At 56.8% G+C, this 21,644-nt stretch overlaps 2 protein-coding genes across 2 annotated transcripts; one reads left to right on the top strand and one right to left on the bottom strand.

Annotated features, from left to right (window-relative positions):
- Positions 1–1,248: 1,248 nt before the first annotated feature.
- On the top strand, positions 1,249–16,534 carry LZTR1 (leucine zipper like post translational regulator 1). Its single transcript, XM_016204330.2, has 21 exons — positions 1,249–1,463; positions 1,932–1,994; positions 5,201–5,257; positions 6,710–6,789; positions 7,169–7,277; positions 7,761–7,844; positions 8,780–8,837; positions 9,454–9,593; positions 10,848–11,049; positions 11,464–11,619; positions 12,000–12,110; positions 12,537–12,629; positions 12,813–12,908; positions 12,990–13,155; positions 13,372–13,541; positions 13,649–13,805; positions 14,573–14,699; positions 14,787–14,936; positions 15,517–15,622; positions 15,710–15,790; positions 16,025–16,534. The coding sequence occupies exons 1-21, from the start codon at positions 1,264–1,266 to the stop codon at positions 16,139–16,141; spliced, it is 2,523 nt and encodes an 840-aa protein (XP_016059816.1). The 5' UTR covers positions 1,249–1,263; the 3' UTR covers positions 16,142–16,534.
- A 670-nt stretch (positions 16,535–17,204) lies between these two features.
- THAP7 (THAP domain containing 7) lies at positions 17,205–20,768 on the bottom strand. Its single transcript, XM_087828661.1, has 4 exons — positions 20,506–20,768; positions 19,939–20,094; positions 19,300–19,440; positions 17,205–19,104 (listed from the first exon to the last, which is right to left on the bottom strand). The coding sequence occupies exons 1-4, from the start codon at positions 20,583–20,585 to the stop codon at positions 18,540–18,542; spliced, it is 942 nt and encodes a 313-aa protein (XP_087684787.1). The 5' UTR covers positions 20,586–20,768; the 3' UTR covers positions 17,205–18,539.
- Between the last annotated feature and the right edge of the window lie 876 nt (positions 20,769–21,644).

The following is a 21,644-nucleotide window of genomic DNA, read 5'->3' as shown; positions in this document are numbered from 1 at the left end:
AGAGGCCAAGCCCTGGGGGCAGGTGCCAACCTCCAATTTCCCAGGATCCCTCAGGGCAGAACCTGAGCCCTTCCAGTGTTTGCCATCAGCTGCCTGGTTCACCTCCAGAGAGGCTGCTGCTGCTTCCAAGAGATGCTCACCGCCCAAGACCTCGACTGCCACAGATGGTTGGCAGTGGAGGCTGTACAGGCTCTGCCTCTCCTCCCTCTATTGGGACTGGTCCCCTGTAGGACCCTGCAACATATTAGACATTATATCAAAATTAAACCACACACATTTGCAGATCTGTGTGACTTCCACTGTAATTGGGCAAACACTCATGAGGGAGAAAGTGGATGACAGGGAGACAGGCACAACCACAGAGTGTTCAGTGCCACACCAAGGAAGTTTGACCTGTGAGTGCCCGGAGAAGGGAGCAACTGATTATGCTCCCGGGGGGTTAGGAAGGGCTTCTCCAATCAGAGCCTTGGTTCTGGACTTTGGAGGAAGGGTATTCCTGGTAGAATAGAGTGCAGGTGCAAAGGGCTTGAGACAGGACGTGCTTCTTCACAGCGTAGCGGCTGCACGCATTTGGCAGTTTGGGGGCATTTGCCCACTTAGGGCTGCAGGAGCTGGGTCCTGAGACAGACCTCATGCTTCTCAAGGCAGCCGGAGCTTCCCAAATCCACATTTCGCAGATGAAGGAGCTGAGGCTTTGCTGTTAAGTAGAAATGAGAATGCAGAGCCTCTGCGCCACGCTGCCTCTCAGCCAATAAGAAGGTGGAGGGTAGACCGGGGGTGGGGTGTGTGTGTTCGGGCTGGGGTCGCGAGCAGTAAGGGGATAGTTGGGCTGCCTGCGGAGGCTGCTGAGAGCTCGGAACCGTCCACCAGGGATCCTGGGAGCGGCGGACTATCACGGCCGAGCCCCGCGCAGACAAGACATGCCGGGAACTGCGGCCGATCTCTCGGCGGCGTGTGGCAGGGCAGGCGCGGGGAAAGTACAGTCGCCCGCGACGGGGGATCGGGAACCCGCACTCCGCGGGAACTGTTTCCCAGAAGAGGTTGCGCAGTTGCCGCAACCTCGGGTCCTAGGTGCAGCTCCCGCCACCTGGGCCACGACAAGCGCTAGGCTAGTCCGGAAGCGCTGACCGACCTAAGCGCGGCGCTAGCGGAAGTGCCGCGCCGTCGGCCCAGTGCTCGCCGGGAAATGTAGTCCCTCGGGGCGGCCCAGGGCGGTGGCCGCAGGGCCCGAGGACCCGGTGACTGATCCGGCGTGGATCCGGGATGGCTGGGACGGGCGGCTCGGGGGGCCCGATCGGGGCCGGGGCCCTGGCCGGCAGCGCGCGGTCCAAGGTAGCCCCGAGCGTGGACTTTGACCACAGCTGCTCGGACAGTGTCGAGTACCTGACGCTCAACTTCGGGCCCTTTGAGACAGTGCATCGCTGGCGGCGGCTCCCGCCCTGCGACGAGTTCGTGGGGGCCCGGTACGGCGTGGTTCAGGAATCTTGGGGGTGGAGGGATGCCTGAGAGGGTTTCATGGTGGGTTCCAGGGGCGAGGCTGGGGCATGGTGTCCTAGAGCGGGCTCTGGTAATGGAGGGAGGAGTGGTGGTGTCCAGGACGATGCCCAGGGCAGTGGCGGGGGCTTTTAGGGAGTCCCGGGGCGAGGTGGCCAGGGGCAGGGCGCTAGAGTTATGTTGTGTTTGTGGGTCTCCAGCTGAGGTCCCAGGTGCTCTGCAGTGGGATGAGGAATCCAGAGAGTCCCAGGGCAGTGACAGGGGTCCCCCACATGCAGCGTTTTTTGGGTACTGGTGGAATTTAGGGGTTTCTGTTAATCTTGGTTGTTGAGAGGTATTAACCAACTTCTGTGGCAGCCCCAGTGCTTGGTCTCATTCCTTGGGTACCCCCAGGAGGGTCCTGGTCTCACCGATACCCACCCTGCTCTTCTTTCCAGGCGCAGCAAGCACACAGTGGTGGCCTATAAGGATGCTATCTATGTATTTGGTGGAGACAATGGGTGAGTGAGTCTGAGCATCAGGGTATTTGGACAAGGGAGGAACAAACATGGTGGTTTGGACTGGGCTTCTGCAGCTCTGCTGCTATCTTTACAAATGTTAGCTAAGCATTCAGCCTCAGCTTCCCTATCTGTAAGGTCCCTTGCACTCAAGGCCCTCAGCACAGCATCCGGTGGGTAGCATATTCTCAGGACACAGAAATTTCCCTCTTGTTCTGATGAGTGGACACAGCCTTGAGAGAAACACATTCGCCATGGTGCCACCCTGCCAGGCACTTTTCCTTTCCTGCACTCCTCTCTGGCCCTCATCCACATGCTCACATGGCAGCTGAGAAGGTATGGAGGGCAGTTTTTATTTATTTCCCACATTTTTCACTTTATGTAAGGGTTTTCCCACATTGCTATAAATTCCTGGCAAAAAACTCTCCTTGCAGTGACCAGATGTTCTGTTGGTGATCCCACCTCTATCCCCTGAACTGCTCCCAGTTAAGCTGTGGCTGGTTTCCTTTGCTGAAAGATAAAACCTTGGTTTGTGCAGTCACTTCCTTCTCCTGGCATGTTTCCCTCTGACTCATTCCCAGGAGTGAAACCTCCCCAGAGGGAAAGAGCTGTCTTAGTGAGGGCTGGGCCATGTCGGGTACTGGCGTAGGCACAGGTGCAGCAGGCACAGGACCAGGAGAGGGGCGTCTGGTCCTGTTAGGGAAGCCTTTATGGAAGGGTTGATGACCTGAGAGATGAGTAAGAGTGAGCCATGCAAAAGAGGAAGAGTGTGCAGATCAGTGTGGGCAATGGTCTGGAGGGAGGAGAGTGCAGAATAGCACTGGTTCTGGATCTGAACAGGGTTTCCCGCCTTCATTTGTTGAAATGCTCAGGAAAGGCCAGGGATGCCTGTCAGGTATCTGGAAGGGTGGGAGCCTGCTGGATGTGGGGCTGAAGCTTGGTCTCTTAGACAGGCAGGGCTCAGTTCAAGGTGGAGCTTTGTGGCTTTGGGCTCAGGGAGGTGGCTTAACAGCACTAACTGCACTCTGGTCTCCTTCTCTGTATGTGGGCCGGCCATGTGTGCTGCTTTTGCAGGGTGCTCCTGAGGGTGAGTGAGCACAAGGGTGTGAGGGGCTCAGCATAGAAGTTTCCGTGTGTGAAGGGTGCGATGTTTACACACAGCCCATCCTGTTCATGAGTCCTGTCCCCACCTCTCAACCACAGAATCTGCCTAAAGCCTGGGAAGGGATGGCCTCTGATTGGTACTGCAGCCTTGGTCCTGCAGGACTCCCTGGGGAAGCTCATTTGGGGCTGATGGGATAGACAGGATCCCATGAGGGCCTGTAGAATGGGCAGATGGTCTCCTTGGGCATGGTCCCCTGGCTTCCAGCTCATCCCCCCTACAGCCTCTTCCTCATGAACAGCCAGAGGAATCCATTTGAAAATACAAGTCAGAGCATTTTCCTCCGTGGCTTATAACACTGGGATGTTTCCCCACCTCTCTGATTAAAAGCCCCAGCCCTCTTGGGAGTCACTGTGCCCCCACCGCTCCTCTGCCTTCACCCTGCACTGCCACTAGGCCACACCCCTGCCTTGCTGTGTTCCGATTGTACCAAGCATCCTGCTCAGGACCTTGCACTGGCTGTTCCCTCCTGCTCACCCTCCTGTTCTTTCTCTGAATCACCTGTGAGTGAGGCCTTCCCAGACCACCTGGAAGACCTACTGTACCTCTTTCTGGCTCTGTTGGTCCCAGAGCACACAGGTGTTTGTTACCTGTCTCCTCCTGGGCTGGGTCTGTATCCCAGTACCCAGATGATTCAACAGATGTTTGTCACATGAAGGAATGAAATAAAGACATTTACTGGAACCTTAATGACAATCCCCCAAACCAGAAGATGCCTGATGTCCAGCACAGGGCAGTGGGTGGGAACATCCCCAGAAGTGTTCTCTAGCAGGAACTGTGGGGCAACAAGCAGAAATATTTTTGCTACGCCCGGCCGGCATGGCTCAGTGGTGGAGCATCAACCCATGATCCAGAAGATCGCAGTTCAATTTCTGGTCAGGGAACATGCCTGGGTTGAGGGCTCAATCCCCAGCAGGGGGTGTTCAGGAGGCAGTCAATCAATGACTCATGATTGATGTTTCTATTTCTCCCTCTCCCTTCCTCTCTCTAAAATCAATAAGAATATATTTTAAAAAAAAGAAATATTTTTGCTACAGTGTGACACTAAGAAACAGGATACAAATTTTTCTCAATCTAGTTATAACTTTTTAGACTAAGTGAGTACAAAGAAAGATGGCCTATAGCTCGGCACTGGGTTGCGGTGGGGCAAATAGGGAGAGGAGAGTAATTACTGTCACACCTCTGCTTCCCAGCTCCCTGGCTGTGTGGCCTCAGGTCCTTTTATCTCTCAGGCTGTTTCCTCTTCTGTAAATGGAAGTGGAGAGCCCAACCATCTGGTGAGACTGAGCTAGGCAGTGCAGGGGGCACCCGGCACAGGCCTCATCTGGCCTGGTGTGCAGGGAATGCTGGGCTCCAGTTGGGTTTGTCAACCCAACCCTTCTTTCTTCTTAGTGATAAGGGCTGAGTGGTAACATGCAGGTTGTTAGGTGGTATCATGGCCAGTGGATTTATTTTCTGTTTTATTGTATCTTTTTTTGTTGTTTATTTTTAAATTGAATTTATTGGAGTGACATTGGTTAATAAAATTATATAGGTTTCAGGTGTACAGTTCTATAATACATCATCTGTATATTGCATTGTGTGTTCATCACCCTGTTTTATTGTATCTTTAAAATGTAGTTGCTACATTGGCTTTGTGATAAAGAGGTGGCCGGAAGATCAGAGAGAAGGGAAGGGGCCTCCCCTGAGATGTGGGCAAGTGTCTGCCTTGTGGCACAGCCTTAGAGAAGGGGGCACTGAGACATGCGAGTGGGGATTCTGGAGCCTGGGGTGAGGTGTGAGCCCTGAAGTCAGCTGTGGGGTGGCTAGGAACATGCTTTGGTCCTGACTCTATCAGGCAGCCCCTATGCCTGCACCAGCTCAGGAGCTTCCTTTGTAGTCACCTCGCTGGTCTCTAGGGCATCAGCTGGTCGTCTGGCTCTGGCTAAGTCTCCCAAAACAACTCCTCCATCCCCTGGGCTGCAGTACCCATCGTCTGGGTCTTGGCTGGGCAGTGCCCTGTAGAGCAGACCAGGACTGAGCCCGCCTCTCCCTGGCTGTCTTTCAGGAAGACGATGCTGAACGACCTCCTGCGGTTCGACGTGAAGGACTGCTCCTGGTGCAGGTAGGTGGCCTCCTAAGTTCCAGGTCCCTGCTCTTTCTCCTAGAACTCAGTAGCACTGTGTTGGGCCCTGATTGCCAGTGGAGTCACGTTCCTGGAAAGGTAGAGAGAAGCTTCAAGGAGGAGACAACACCCTTCCCTCCCCATACCACGAACATGCCCAGTGCCTCTCTCAGTGTCCCCTCTGTCTCTTGGGTTTTTTCCCCAGTCCATGACTGAGATTTATTATTCTGAATCCTGTTAGTTAGGGATCTGTTTGATCGGGTTGTGGGTCCTCAAATTCTGCCTCAGGAGAGCCTTCAGTCACCAAGCCTATCTCCCAGGCCAGGGACTGGAGCCAACATAGAGAGCCATCGGTTGATGGGTCCTTCTAGGACTGACTCTACTGCTGAAGGGGCTTCTCCCCCCCCCCCCCATGGGGCCCATCCTCTGCCAGGAGACTTCACACAGGCAGTGGGCATCATGCGGACCCTGGCCTCCTTCCGGCAGATGGTGCTCCCCAGCTGTGTAGCCTTGGACAGGACACCTGCCCTCTCTGAGCACTGCATATTTGTGCCCTGCAGTCCAGCCCCTGACCAGGAGCAGCTCACAGATGAGAAATGGATCCTGGGGTTAGGTGATACTGGGCTTCCTCCTAAGCTCTGCCATCTGCTTGTGCAGAAGCCCAGATTCGCCGTACCCCTTGGGTGCCACGCTCTCTTCAGGAGCTCTGTGCACAGCCCACTCAGTTCCCAGCAGCCCCCTGGGGTGGGGTCTGACTGCCCCCCTTTCACATAGGAGGATGTTGGGTCTCAGGGTCCACAGCTGCTGAACCTGGCATGCCAGGGTGGTATCACCCCATGCGGCCCACACTCTGCCCAGGAGGTCTGGGTAGCACTGGGATTGCCACATCAACTTCTACGTTGTTTCTCTCACACTTCACTTTAAAGTACGGCGAATAGTTACAAATACATTTTAAAAATCACTCTGAAGACTTTACAGTTCTTTGTAAAAATTGCTTAAGTATAACACTGGAAAGGAGCAGCCCCCAGAAAGCAGTATAAATGGGTTTTTGTTTTTATTTTTTTATTATTATTATTTTTTAAATGGGTTTTTAATTTGACAAGTAAAATTCGTGGACCACCCATGCTGCAGAATACAGTGCAGCTGTGAGAATGGGGGTCATGAGTCTAGAGTAGCTTGAAGACCTACTCACAGTCTACTATTTAGTTGAAAAAGCTTATTATATCTACCACATGATTCCATTTAAAAAAACCTCTCAGAGGCAGAATATGCATAGGAAGATATAGGGGAGACCTCCAGGTCTGGACAGTGGTTTCTGGCAAAGGTTTATACATAAATTTGAGTGCTATTTTGTTTTTTTCCTTATTGGCAACTTTCTTAAAAGTTTCTCTAATGATACAAGTATTACCTTCAAAATATTACTGACACCATTGCCTCTTGTTACCCTGCCAGGGCTTTCACCACTGGGACCCCACCAGCACCCCGCTACCACCACTCAGCCGTGGTCTATGGGAGCAGCATGTTCGTCTTTGGTGAGCTGCCGCTCACTTCCCAGGCCAAGGGTTCCCCTGCCCTCCCTTCAAGCCTCGGACCCACATGCTGTGCTCGGCTGGCCTCTTGGCGCTCTCTGTCCACCCCTTGGCCTGATCTCCTTGGGTTGGAATGGTCTGCCTCTGTGACTGGGCTGGAAGGTGGCTTTCCCTCCCTGCCAGGGACAGGGAATGGGGTCCTGCTGATCTCTGTGTCCCCAGAGCCCAGCACAGAGGCAGGCACCCGGTAGGGGCTTCCGAGGTATGCGGAGGGAGTTCTGGAATGCATTTTCAATGGGGCCACATTCTGCCCTCACCTTCTGGGGTTTGAGGTCTCTGAGATGCTGCCTTTGGTTGTGACTGTTTCTCTGTCTTTACCCAGGGGGTTACACTGGGGACATTTATTCCAATTCTAACTTGAAGAATAAAAATGACCTCTTTGAATACAAGTTTGCAACTGGCCAGTGGACGGAGTGGAAAATTGAAGGACGGTGAGAGACTGCTGGAACCTTTGGGGGTTGCTCTGCGGGCTTTCTGGCCCTGTAGCATTGCAGATGAAGAGCCTGAGGCTCAGAGAGGCCTGGGAGCTGGGAGTTAGTGCTGACTCCCAGCTGCGCCTGTTCGCAGCCTCCTCCCAGCTCTTAGATTGCCCCCTTTTGGGAGGTAGGAGGGATCCAAATGTCCTGTGATGGGCCCTTCAATGGTCCTGCCTTGCGAGCACCTGGTTGATATTTTGGTAGCACCTGGGAGAGGACTCTGTTTTCTGTGATGCATCATCAGTGACCTGGTGCCACATGAGCTCAGCCCCTCATCCTGTTGACTATATTCTGGAGTCCCAGTGTCAGCAGATGTGGACACGGCAATCTTGGAGCCTGGCAGGATTTGCAGGGCTGTGGCCACTGGACCAGCTTGTGGGGCTGTGAGGCTCAGGCCTGCATTGAGTGGCCTCATCCCTCCTCTACCTCATGCTCCAGGTTGCCAGTTGCCAGGTCAGCCCATGGTGCCACAGTGTACAGTGACAAGCTATGGATCTTTGCTGGCTATGATGGCAATGCCAGGTAGGTGGTGGCCTGACCCATGCACTCCGCCTCTAATCGGCCCACTGTGCATAGTAGGGCACATAGTAGGCCTTCTTGGTCTCAGAGGGCTCAGGCTGGGGGTTTCTCGGGAGGGTGGGTGTGTGGGTGGGGGTTGGGGGAGGGGAGAGGAAGATAGGCAGGATGAAGGTGATGGCCACTGAATGGAGCCCCCTCCCTGCCCCCACATTGGTCAAAAGGACTGGCACCCCTGAGGCCCCTCCCAGGTCGTCTGAGGGGTGTCAAGCCTGGCCCGTGTTTGTACAGCTGTTGTGCAGGTCTCCAGAGCAAATAGCTGGGGGTCATCTGAGCTTGGGGTGGGAAAGGTGGCCCCTTGAATTGCTGGGGTGAGAATACTTGGCCCACAGCAAGGAATGATCCTAAGGGGCGAGTGAGCAGGGGGGTAGCAGCAGCAGGGCTCTGACTTGGCCCCTCGCCTACGGAGAGCAACAGACTTCTTTCCTATGTCATAGGCATTTTCCTCCTTATTTCAGCAAAATGGCTTTGCTGCATTTTTCTGATTATAAAAGCAGCATGTGCTCATTCCCCCAAACTTCAGCATTATGGAAGCTAAACAGTACAATTTCTGTGGGCGGAGCCTCTCTGAGGTTCTAACCCCAGGGATCAGCCATGGAGCTGACCCAGTCCCCTGCCCTAGATGTTGGGAATGAGGCCTTTCTTTGAATGAAGCCTCTTTTTCCTGCCTGGGCTGGGCAGGGGATTGGCACAACAGGGACTCAGTGTACAGCCCCCTCCCCCAACTGAAGCTCCGGCTTCATGGCTGCCCCAGAGGCCTCTGGTCAGAGTCCCAAGTGATAGGTGGTTCTTCCCTGGAGCCATCCCTCCTGGCCACGCCCAGGCCCAGCCTGACAGCCAGCCCCAGTGGTGGGCATCCTGACCCCTTAGTTCTCATGCAGGTTGAACGACATGTGGACCATTGGCCTGCAGGACCGAGAGCTCACGTGCTGGGAAGAGGTAAGAGGCTGAGGGGCTGGGGTGGGATTGTGGGGAGGCAGGGATGTGAAGGGTTCAGAGAGGGCAGGGGGGAGGCAGGGAGGTGAGGGGCTCAGGGACTGGGGTGGGTTGGCATGGAGGCTGCTTTGTTCCCTTTGCCAAAGCCCGGCCTTGTCCTCTGCCTCACCCTTCCCGCTGACCCTCACCATGATTCCTGGCCCTCACTCCGGTTCCAGTGTCAGTTCCCTAGTGACTAAAGGCTCTATGCTTTGGGTAGCAGCCTATCACAGGTTCTGGTGTAACTGTGACTGATACAGTCCTGATATAACCCATCCTTATCTGAACATAGCAAGGACAGCAGGCCCCCCGCTGTCCTGCTGGCTGCTGTTTCCAGACCAATCTGTTCGATCGCTCTATTGTCTTTCTCTTGGGGGGTTTCTTTCTCCTTTGGTGATGATTTTAGCCTCCATTTAGGAGGGTGAGGTGGGGCTTTATATTCTGCAAAAAGTGAAATATGAATCCTCATTTACAGAAGAAACTTCAGGAATAAAAGCAGCACCAGCTCAGCGATGTTAGCACAGACATGTGTGCTGGGTCCTATGAGGGCCCCGAGCTGAGCTGCCTCCCGCCCCCACAGGTGGTCCAGAGCGGTGAGATCCCACCATCCTGCTGCAACTTCCCGGTGGCCGTGTGCAGGGACAAGATGTTTGTGTTCTCAGGGCAGAGTGGAGCCAAGATAACCAACAACCTCTTCCAGTTTGAATTCAAGGACAAAATGTGAGTGCCCTGGTGGTGGAGCCCTTGGCCGGCACCCCACGCCTGCATCTGGAGCTATCCTTTTGAGCTCCAAAGTAAAGTAGGGCCAGTTGCCCTCCCTCCTGGAGTGGGGTGTGTGGTGTCTTCGAGCAGACTGGGCCTGGGTGGCTCCCTCTTTGAGTAAAGAACACCCCAGCCCTGAGAATGGCATGGTCAGTGCCACCAGTAACAAATGTGGCTCGCATAGATCCCATATGGTGGCAGAAGACTGGAGGGGTGCCTGGGCCCTGAGAGCTTCCAGATTATGCTGTCCTTGACTGTTGGCCAGCCTTGCCCCCTGTGATGGGGACTAAGGTGAGGGCCAGGCATTGGCTCTGGGAGTTAGTAGAGGAGAGGAAACAGCTGCAGGTCAGGGAGGCTTGGGAGGGGACTTGGAGCTGCCCTAGATGCCAGGGTGTCAGCTGGGAAGGAGGAAGGCTGGGCATCCTGGGCAGGGGAAGCCCTGCTGATGCCTGTCCAGTTCGCCTGTGTTGGGGTGGCCAGGCCTGGGAGGAGAGCCACACTGCACACAGGCCCACTGCTGCACCTGGCCTTGGCCCTCAGGACAGTGGGTGTCACAGAGGGCTTGGGGCAGGCAGTGTATAACCACACTGGGGAGGGTTTAGGACAGACATGCATGCTCTGGCCAGGTGGCCAGGTGGCTGATCTGCAAGGGGGCCCTCAGGGAGGTGCCAGTATTGGGGAAAGACACAGGGCCTGAGGGCTGCACAGGGGCCTGGGGGTACCTGTGGGGCAGGCTGAGGAAGGAGCATCTAGAGGGCAGAGGGCTGCAGGATGAGGGGCCCAGGCCAGAGGTGGGGCAGAGCTGCAGCTTGGGGTGAAGGGGACGGTGTAGGAAGAAAACCATGGGAGACGCAGCTACCAGCAGCAGCTCATGGGTATTGAGTGACTCCGGTTGCTCCTCCATCAGGTGGTGCCACTATCCTCACAGGTCAGCCCCACGCCAGCCCCCAGACAGCCTCCCACCCAGCCTCATGCTTGCACCCTTTGTTCCCCCACACAAAGAGGTGGGAAGAGCTGGTTCCAAGCAGGATGTGACAAGGGACACTGGGCACATGCACTGTAGACCCTCCCTCGGCCCGGGAAGGTCTCCTAGAGGTTGCAGGGCACTTCGCAGACTAGGCCTTATGGGGGGGGGGGGGCTCAGCGCCAGGTGGAGAACACAGGGGAGCAGAAGCCTCTGCCTGGCACTGGTTCCTTGTCATGTACTTCCAGGTGGACACGCATCCCCACTGAGCACCTGCTCCGGGGCTCCCCGCCACCCCCTCAGCGGCGCTATGGGCACACCATGGTGGCCTTTGACCGCCACCTCTACGTGTTTGGGGGCGCAGCCGACAACACTCTGCCCAATGAGCTACACTGCTATGATGTGGACTTCCAGACCTGGGAGGTTGTCCAGCCCAGTTCGGACAGCGAAGTGAGCACTGCCAGGTGTTGCTGAGGGGACCCAGGGCCTGTGGCCTGGGGTGTGTTCCTGACCCACCTGCTCCCACCTGCTCACAGCCTCAGGGTGCTCCTGGGGCTCCAGACAGACGGCAGGAAGGAGTAAGGCCAGGATGCCCTCAGGCCTGGACACCCACCCTGGCCCGACCCTGGGTCCTGGGCCTCTTTGCCTGTTCTCCATCTTGCAGCCTGTGGGCTTGTAAGATTCTACTTCCCACCATGTTTGCATTGTGCTGAGGATGTTCTTCTGGCTCCCAACTCAGCCCTCATCCTGTGGCTCTTCCCTGCCCCCAACCTGTCCCCACAGCACTCTAGGTGGGGGTGGCGAGCAGTCTCTGGTGCCTGCCTGGCTCTTGTTGACTGGTTGCACCCCCACGTCTCCCACCAGGTTGGTGGGGCCGAGGTGCCAGAACGAGCAGCTGCTTCTGAGGAGGTGCCTGCCCTGTCCTCTGAGGATCGGGGTGGCTTTAAGAAGTCCAGGGATGTGTTTGGCCTGGACTTTGGCACCACCAACACCAAGCAGCCTTCCCCACCAGCCTCAGAGGTGAGGGCCGATACCCTTGTTACCGCTCCCTCACCCTCTGAAGCCGGGCCTGTGATCAGCCCATCTCAAAAGTAGGGAAACTGAGGCTCAGAGAGGTACATGTTGGGTCACACAGACATGCCCTGCTGGCTGGGCCATGTGCAGCATGTGAGACTGAGCACCTGCTGTATCCACTCTGTGGCTCTGTTTACCTACACAGGCCCTGCCTCCTGCCTTGTGCCTACGTATGTGTCCCAGGGCCTGCTCCAGCCCCTCTTTCAAGGCCAGTGGTGCCATGTCCTTGGCTACAATATGGCCCACTCCAGGCCTCAGCCAGCCCCCTGCTGGAGACCCAGCCGCGCCCTTTCCCACCCTGCTGACTTGCCCCCCTCTCCACCCAGCTGCCCAGCGGAAGGCTCTTCCATGCGGCTGCTGTGATCTCGGATGCCATGTACATCTTCGGGGGCACCGTGGACAACAATATCCGCAGTGGGGAGATGTACAGGTTCCAGGTGGGGCTCACGGACTTGTGGAACAGGTGGCTATCTCATGAACTGACTCTGCAGTGGGGCCAGCCAGGGTGAACAAGCCCTGATGATGGAAATAGACCCTGTTGGTAGGGGTGGAGCTTGTCCAAGGGTGTCCAGAGCCAGGACTGTACCTGGTGGGATGGCAGCCTTTCTGAGGAGTCTGGCACCTGGGGTGGAGAGGAGGACCCTATGCTGAGGCAGTTAGGAGCCTCAGTGCAGGGTGCAGTTGGGCAAGTATGGTGGGTGCTCATAGCAGAGCCAGTAGAGGTCTGGGAGCCACCTGGGTCAGTGGAGGGAGCCGGGCTGAGCTGAGCTTGGCATTGGGGCCTCAGAGGCACCCGTGGCCTGGAGGGGCAAAGCCAGGATGACAGTGTCTTTACTTGGTAACACCCGGGTCTCCTCCTGCAGTTCTCCTGTTACCCCAAGTGCACACTTCATGAAGACTATGGGCGGCTGTGGGAGAGCCGCCAGTTCTGTGACGTGGAGTTTGTGCTGGGTGAGGTGGGTGCCCTTCACGTGCCCAGCCCCACCCACTGTGCGGAGGAGTGGGGCCTTTGTACCCAGAGGCACGCTGGCTGCTGCTTGGTACCTGGAGTCCCCAGGCCCCTCCCCTCGCCTGCTGGGCCTGTGCCCCTTGGGGCGAGAGTCTTATGCCCTTTCACCAAGGTGTCATTCTTGCTGCAGAAGGAGGAGTGTGTTCAGGGCCACGTGGCCATTGTGACAGCACGAAGTCGCTGGCTCCGCAGGAAGATAGTACAGGCGAAGGAGCGACTGGCCCAGGTGAGGTGCTGCCCTGTCAGGCCCTGCCTGGGCAGCAGCATTTATGGAGTGCCCCTTAAACTCCCCTTTCTCTTCCCACAGAAGCTGGAGGAGGAGGCAGCCTTGGCTCCCAGGGAGGCCCCTGGTGTGGCTGGGGCTGGGGCCCGGCTGCCCCTGCTGCGTGTGGCCATCAGAGAGGCTGAGGCCCGGCCCTTCGAGGTGCTCATGCAGTTCCTCTACACCGACAAGATCAAATACCCGAGGAAAGGTCTGCCTGGGCTGGGGTGGAGCAGGAACAGGGTGGGGTGTGAGCAGTCCTACTTGCAGGTGGGTAGCCTGAGGCTCAGAGGCCGAGCTTACCTAGGCATGGTTCAGTTACTGCCTAGTGGCCCCAACCCACACTTGTCTACAGAGGGAGCCCAGGGCCCTGTCCTCCCTTCCCCCTGCCCAATGTCCCTAAGGCTCAGGGAGCTCTTGGGTCCAGGCCACGTGGAGGACGTGTTGCTCATCATGGACGTGTACAAGTTGGCGCTGAGCTTCCAGCTGTGCCGCCTGGAGCAGCTGTGTCGGCAGTACATTGAGGCCTCCGTGGACCTGCAGAACGTGCTGGTCGTGTGCGAGAGTGCTGCCAGGCTGCAGCTGGGCCAGCTGAAGGTGCATCGCAGCCCACCCCGCCCACTGCTGCAAGCCCCTTGCCCTGCCCCGTGCCCTGTTGGGGCTGAGGCCTGACCCCGCCCGCCTGCCTGGCCTGTCTGTCCCAGGAGCACTGCCTGAACTTCGTGGTGAAGGAGTCCCACTTCAACCAGGTGATCATGATGAAGGAGTTCGAGCACCTCTCATCCCCACTGATTGTGGAGATTGTTCGGCGGAAGCAGCAGCCGCCGCCCCGCGCCCCCTCAGACCAGCCTGTGGACATCGGTAGGGAGCTTGGTCCCTTCCCTGCCAGTAGCTAATCAGTGGCATTCATCTTGGTCGAGACTTGGGAATCACCTGCTAGGCTCTCAGGCAGTGGTGGGAGGGGTGGGTGCAGAGAGGACCCCAGGGTGCTCCTGCAGTACAGGGGCAAAGAGGGAGGCAGTTCAGGCTCAGTTAAAGGAAGAACGAACACCAAGCCCACAGGGCTTTCCACAGTGTGCCTGAGGGTAAGGAACCTCCTGAGCCCATTTCTGGAGGCAACATGGGGCACCGCTCTGGCAAGGGTGCCTGCCCTGAATGACATCAGGTCTGAAAGCCTCTGATGTGGTCACAGTGATTAGTCACCAAGCTTCTCTTCTAGGCGTACACGTCTTGGGTCCAGTGAGGGGTGAGCACAGTCTGCAGACCTCAGATGCTCCCACTGCCTCCCTGTGTCCCCAAGCCTGGGAAAGGAGGGCATAGGCTCCTTCATCCCTGGGGCCTGCACTGCCACTGGGTCTGGGTGACAGCAGACACACAGGGTGTGCTGAGTTTCGGAGATCAGGCTCTGGGGGCACAGGGGCCTGAGGGCTATGTTTGGAGTTGAGGACAGGGCCTGGTGGTGCCTCAAGGGCCAAAATGAGGTCTCTGGCCTGGAGGAGGTTCATTCAGGCTGGCAAAATAGACAGATGTGCAGGAGGAAGTGCCCTGGGGCCCTGAGGCCCAAGTCAGAAGCAGGGTCTACTAAGGGGCAGGAGGTACCTGCTCAGGGTCCCTCCATGCCCCTCCAGGCACATCTCTGATCCAGGACATGAAGGCATACCTGGATGGGGCAGGCGCGGAGTTCTGTGACATCACGCTGCTGCTAGATGGGCACCCTCGGCCAGCCCACAAGGCCATTCTGGCCGCCCGTTCCAGGTGGGTGGGGGTGCAGCTGCTGGGCAGGGTAGGCCCAGGCACTGGCTGCATCTTCTGAGAGCCAGGCCTCTGCCGCCTTGTCTGCAGCTACTTTGAGGCCATGTTCCGGTCCTTCATGCCTGAGGACGGGCAAGTAAACATCTCCATCGGAGAGATGGTGCCCAGTAGGCAAGCCTTTGAGTCCATGCTACGCTACATCTACTATGGTGAGGTCAACATGCCTCCTGAGGACTCGCTGCATCCTCACCCCGAGGGTTATCACTGAGGGTCCCAGCACCCACCTTGGGCAGCCCAATAGATTTCTTGGTGCCTGGTGCTCTCCTAGGGTTCTCTGAAGTAGTTGGTCTGCCAGCACTGAGGTGTCTGTAGCCAGGAGGGACAGGTGGGTTGACTCGTGACTGCTTGGGAGTAAGGGGCCGGTCATTGCTCTATGTGACAAGTGAGCAGATGGATGTAAAGTGATTCCTGGTCACATCACTGCAGTGGGGGTCTGAACATGGGGTGCAAGGATGCTCTTTAGGGCTCTGGGAGATGTGGACAGTTCTGCAAAAATGCATATGAGTATTTTCCTAGGAAGAGGATTCTGCGGTATTCTTTGAATCTTGGTCAGAATCTGTGTAGAGATCAAGCCAGTGCCAGGACTGAAGCCCATGCCAGACCCTCCTGGTGGGGCGGGTCCCCTGGTTCTGAGCAGATGCAGTCTCAGGTTTTCTCTGCCCCTGGCAGGCCGGGGCTCCAGGTGCACTCTCCCCGGGGAGGAGGGTGGTAAGTGGGAGGATGGCACCTTTGGCAACAGCTCCTTAACCAGCTCCCCCAGCTACCTGTTTGCGGCCCCCTACTACTATGGCTTTTACAACAACCGACTGCAAGCATACTGTAAGCAGAACCTGGAGATGAATGTGACGGTGCAGAATGTGCTACAGGTAACACACCTGGTGCCTGCTGGCCTCCGTGCACCTGGGCGGGTTGGGGAGAGGTGGGGCAGCACCTCAACGAACCTGCCATTCCAGATCCTGGAGGCAGCCGACAAGACTCAGGCACTGGACATGAAGCGGCACTGTCTGCACATCATCGTGCACCAGTTCACCAAGGTCAGGGCCCACTGGCTCACCCCCCATATTCAGGACCCACTCTCCCACGGCAGCAGCCACGGCCAGGTGGGGGGAGGGTGCCTGGAATCTGGCTATCTTCTGCAGCAGTGGGCCCTGGGGATAGCCAAGCAGAACCACCTACCCACTGGCCTCTCCTCACCATCTTTGGAGCCCACCCAGCCCTCACATGAACCCAGTTCCATTCTGTTCTGGCCTTTTGGTCACCTCCCGCAGGTCTCCAAGTTGCCTACACTGCGGTCCCTCAGCCAGCAGCTGCTGCTCGACATCATAGACTCTCTGGCCTCCCACATCTCCGACAAGCAGTGTGCAGAGCTGGGTGCCGACATATGAGGGCCCAGGTGGTGCCAGCCCACACATGGAGAATAACCGTGCCTGCCCTGCCCCCTGCAAAAACTGTGCTGGCAATCCTCAGGCCTGTGACAGAGTGGTCAGACCTGCCGGCCAAAAGACAGGGTGCCCAGAGCCTCGGAAGAGAGCTGAGGGGACATGGGGGGCTCCAAATGCTCCATTTCACTGCTGATGCAGCAGGTCCCACAGGAAGTGGATGGTGAGGCAGGTCCTCACCAGCATCCCCTCCTGGGATGGAGGTATGGGTGGGAAGCTAGAGCTCAGTGATGATAGCAGGAGGAGGCAGGGGTCCTGGCCAGGGCCCAGTGGTGTGGAGAGCCCACCAGGGAGTTGGCTTTGGGTCCCCCACCTTGCAGGGACCCAACATGGCTTGTAGATCTGTAAGTCATTGTTAAGGTCTCTCCAACATGGGGGCCACAGAGCACCCCCTCACCCTCACCAAGGTCAGTGTAAGGGGCCTCTCCTATCACCTGGAGTTTGTGTGTGGGCAAGAGGGATGGGCAGATACAGTCTGATTCAAGATGAATTCTGTTGCCCTTCAAGATGAATTCTGGAGTGTGAAGGGCTCAAAGGCCCAACCACTCTGGACTGGGTCTGGATTCCAGAAGGGCTTCAGGATCCCACATATATATGTGTGCATCAGGGCCCTGGGCTGTGCCAAGGAGAAGTCAGCAAAGATGCCCCCCAGGTCCCTGTGTGTCCCTAAGTATTCTCTGTTATAGACACGCCTTCATTAAAGCTACAACAGTGCTACCTACTACACATACCTTGCCAGTGTGGTCCACACCAGTGGGCTCTGGCCTTAGTCTTTGGCCCTCCTAAAGCTGTGAACTGGCCATTTGGCCCGACTGCTGGGGATTGATCAGTCTTGCCTGATTCTGTTCATGTCAGCAACTAACCCACTCCCACCTGAGACAACCCAGACACATGGGAGAAGGGGCTGTGGCAAGAATGCAGACTGGCTTCTCCCCTCCTAAGCCTGGGGTAACCCTACCCCCCTATATGCTGCACCATAGGCTCCTGCATGGGCTGGAAACGTCCTTCCCTGCCCCAACAGAAGGCCCTGTGTGATTCCATCCCAACTTGGCACTGTTCAGCCTCCTGAGAACAAGAATCCCAGGGACCCTTCTGCCCCAACTGCCAGGAAGCCACTTTGGGAGAAATGATCTCTCTTACCTGCCTCAGAGCTCATGTCCTTCCTCTGGCTATACCTCATGCAAACACAGCACCTGCCACTCCTCAACCCTTGTTGAAGAGCCTGGATGTAGGTGGATGGGGAGCCCCAGTGGCAGGTGAGCACCCTTAGGCAAGGGGAACCCATCCATAAGGCCAGAAGCAAACCCGGGGCAAGAAAATAAGCCTGGGGCCCTGGGGAAGGATCTGCAAATCCTGTTCTGCAGTGGACCAGTTGAGACCCTTGTAACTGGCCACCTGACTATCTTTTCTAGACATGCTATGAATAAATGAAGCCACAAACTAAGGGCTCTAAAAAACAAATTTCAGAACACTGGCAATTCACAGCACTAGAAAGAATTCAGCTGTGCTCTTGGGGCTGTTGTGGCCAAGGCCCAGCAGGGAGATGTCACTTGTGCAGTTAAAATCACGCCATGCACTGAGCTGTTTGCCATGATTACAGATGCAGGGAGGCCTTCTCCATTCCAGTCACACTGAAGAAAAATGGGGACACAAGTTGAGGCCAGGACTGCTGCCATATGCTTCCTCTTATCCAGGCCTCCAGGGACCAGAAATGTCATTTGTTGAGCCTTACTACTTGCCAAGCATAGCAGCCCCAGGAGGTCAGAAATCAACATTCCTGTCCCCGTTTTCAGATGAGATAGGCCCAGTATTGAGTGGGGGGCTGGTCTTAAGGCCAGTACTCAGGTTGGGCAGATTGGACCTGTGGCTGGAAGCCTGTTGTGTCCCTGCAAATGCACATTCTGGCCTGGGTTTTAGGAGTGTTTTCAAAGGAACCAGCTTAAGTCAAGGCTGTTTTAGGTGCCAAAGGAAGGATGCCTAGTGCTACCCCCAGCCTCTACTTACACTATCCCATCCCTCACAGAACCCTGTGGGGTTTGGAGCTGCATGGGGAGGAGTGGCCAAGAGCTGGACTCTGCTCTCACAGCCCAGAACTTAGACTCCAGGATCTGAGACCTCTAGGGGCTGCAGCCATTGTCTGGGGGAACAAGCCTGGTACTGAGGGAGGGGCCCCAACCCCCAGCTGAACCAGATATAGGGCCTCCTAAAACCCACTTTATTATGGCATCCAGTAGGTCTGGTGGATGCAGCACAGATCAGGTCCCTTTCCAGGTGGATTCTGAGGAAGAGGCTAGAGCCCTGAAAGGCAGCTCATTTGCCAGCCCTGTGTCCAGTGGCCCCTCACTCAGGTCATGCTGCTGCTCAGCTGCATGGCAAAGTCCTGCACATGCTCCTTCAGAGTCTGGCGGGCATCTGCCTGTGCCCGCTTCTCCCGTGCCCTCTCCTGCTGTAGCTTGGTTAGCCGTAGCCGCAGCCGCTGCTCCCGCCGCTTGCAGGCCTGCAGCTGGCGCTGGGCCTTGTCCAGGGCGTCGAGTGCAGCCTCAGCCCGCCGCTTCCAGAGCAGGGCACTGCCTACCTGGTAGCTGTGCTCATTCTGGATGTAGGCTCCAGCGGGTGGTGGGAGGCGCAGCATGTAGGCTGAGGGTGACACAGGCCGCGGCTCAAGAGGGGATGGCTGCCGCTCTGGCTCCCGCTCCGGTGAGGGCTGGGCGCTGCAGCCTGCTTCATCTGCTTGGGCACCCAGGGGCCCCAGGAGGTCTGAGAAGGGGCTGCTGAGGCCAGGCTCCAGCCTCCCAGTAGGCGAGGCAGGCAAAGCAGCAGGTGCTGAGGCCTCTTCCACAGGAAAGCAGGTGACCTCAGCAAGTGGAGGTGGAGAAAAAGGAGTTGTGGGCCCTCGGCCCTCAGAACAGCTGTGGGGAGAGAGACTGACAACTCAGGCTACGGGCTTGCCAGACCCCACTTCACCAGCCCCCCTGAACAGGAGCATTAGCCTGCTCCACAGGCTCAGGACCGTGTCCAGCACCACTGCTGGTAGACACTCTTAAAGCCCAGTTCCTCAAAATTGGGGTGAGTGGGGCGCCCTCCCCCCCACCCATAGCACATACCGCTTCCTGCATCGCCGGAGCCGGCTGACATCGGGGGGACCAGGTGGGTAACTGTGCCCCTTGGTCTTGGTTGTCCGGCGCAACTTGGAAAAAGACTCAAATATTGTGGGAACTGCCCCCTCCTTCAGCCTGTGATACCCACTGTGGGGAAAAGCAGCCTGAATGAGATGGCGAACAAGCACTGCCACCCCCAGATGACCTGCAGGGCTGAGTCAGCATGCCCTCCAGCACCCCGGGGCAGGCTCCCCAGTATTAGCAAACAATGTTTGGGGGGTGCCAAGTTAGGCAGAGTTACACCAGTCTCTTCCCTGTAGGACTCCTCAAGTTAAGGTGCATGGAAGGGCTCCACCAGAACTGGGTTGATCAGCCAAAATAATTATTTCATTTGTGAATTTGGTGGGAAGACGGGTTCTAAGGAACACCTACAGGAGAAGGTAATGTTTTTCTCTTGTGTCACTGGCACAAGACATCCTGAGGGGATGGGTCTTACTGTCCTCATCTGTCAGAAGAGGAAACTGAGGTACAGAGCTGGGAAGAGGCAGCCAAACCACCAGGTCTGCCTATCCTCGTGCCAGGTGCTTCAGGATCTCCTCAGCAGGCCCTACAGATGCCCCAGTGCTGGCTGGCAAGGAGCCTCACCTGATTCCCACCAGCTCAAAGCAGTTCTCCTCGAAGTGTTTGGAGCAGAAGTAGATGTACTCGGATGCTGGGTCCCATAGGCCCTGGCCGCTGGGGTCCAGCCTCTGGCAGTTGGCCAGCCACAAGCCTCGCCTTGGGTTGTCCTTTTTGGGAAGTCTGTGGAGCCACAAATCGGTGAGCCCCAGGCTTCATGAAGCCCTGGGGCTATGCTGCCTATGCTCCCAAGATGGGAAGAGCTGGCCCTGCACATGCAGCCAGGAGACCTCCCTTCAATCCTACCAGAGAAGCACACAGACGAGGAAACTGAGGCCTCAAAGAGGCGCAACTTGCTCAGCGTCATCTAGCAGATAAGAGGCGCAGAGCAGAGAATCCAACGGTGGTGTTTGGTGCATCCTTCCTTTCCCGTCCAGACTCAGTCCCACCTGCACCGCCCGCTTCACCCTCTCCCACCCACAAGTTCAAACCTCGCCCCAACCAGAGAACGCGCATGTGCAATCGGGGCTACGCGCCAGCAAAACGGGCACATGCGCAAGTCAACCTTGGTAGCCAGCACGCAAGCGCGCTGACCTGTGGAAGGAGATGCCGCGATTGCGCGTCTCGCGCGTATCCCGTGTGCAGCAGCCGGCGGCGGAGCAGTGACGCGGCATCTGGGGAAGAGGCGGGAACTTGGTCGCGGGCGGGTGTTCGGACTGTAGGGGCCGCAAGCCCCCAGCCGCCGCTCCCGTTCAGGCGGCCCTGTCCTGCTGAATCTCCCACTGCCCGATTTCGCCCGAGCCCCTTCCCAGCCCCTACTCCTGACTCCCGTCAGCGGAACTCACGGTCTCGCCATTGCTGAGCCGCCGGAGTCTCGCGAGGTGTGACGAGCGGCGGAAGTTGCTACCATAGAGACTGGGAGGGAAGGGGCGCTGGCTCGGGGGGCGGGGCGGGCCCCGGAAGCGGTGGGAGGGTGGGGTTACCGCTGAACGCTTGAAGCCCTAACCTCCCCGGACGCCCCACATCTCAGAGTAGGCCCCTCTCCTTTGTTCTTTCGGGGCTATTGGCTGTCGACCAGTAGTGCCCTAGGGCCGGGCCCTGCAGGTCTTCTCGCGAGGCCCGGATTGCCAGAGAAGATATTTCAACGGCCAGAAAAGGGGCTGAGACTCGAGTTCAAACCTGACATAAACCGGTGCTCACGACTTATGAAGAGGTGCCTCTAACCGGAAGGGTGGACAGTGGCCACTTATCACATTTGGGAAAATGTGACGGGCAGAGGTTCTGTGCTAGGGATTTCCGGCAGGGACCTGAAAGGGAGAGCTAAGGGCCTTACTGAAAAGGGAGGTCCGAAACTGGGTTTGTGCTGGGCGGGGCTGCCTCCCTGGTCCTTCCCACAAGACTGAGGTTGAAAACAGTCACTCCACAGCTTAGAAAAAACCGGGTTACTATTCCATTTTCCAAAGGACATGAAGTATGGGACAAAGGATTTAAGAATGTTTAAATATAAAATAATTGAAACACATTTTCCTAACCCTCAGCCGTGCCCTTTGAAGCCTAATTTCTGGAAGTAATGCAGTTAACTAAACATAGAAACAGTGCTTAATTTTTCAGTTTGAAAGGAAACATTTTTCCCCTACAACCGCTTGGGAAAAGGCAGGTATCTGGATGGGGAATTTTGTCAAAGTGCAGCACAAAGGACAGATAGATGATGCCTCAATACAGAAACTTTAATA

Source organism: Miniopterus natalensis, chromosome 20 (assembly GCF_054644295.1).
Source record: "Miniopterus natalensis isolate mMinNat1 chromosome 20, mMinNat1.hap1, whole genome shotgun sequence".
Classification (NCBI taxonomy): domain Eukaryota; kingdom Metazoa; phylum Chordata; class Mammalia; order Chiroptera; family Miniopteridae; genus Miniopterus; species Miniopterus natalensis.
This window is presented reverse-complemented; position numbering and strand designations above follow the sequence as displayed.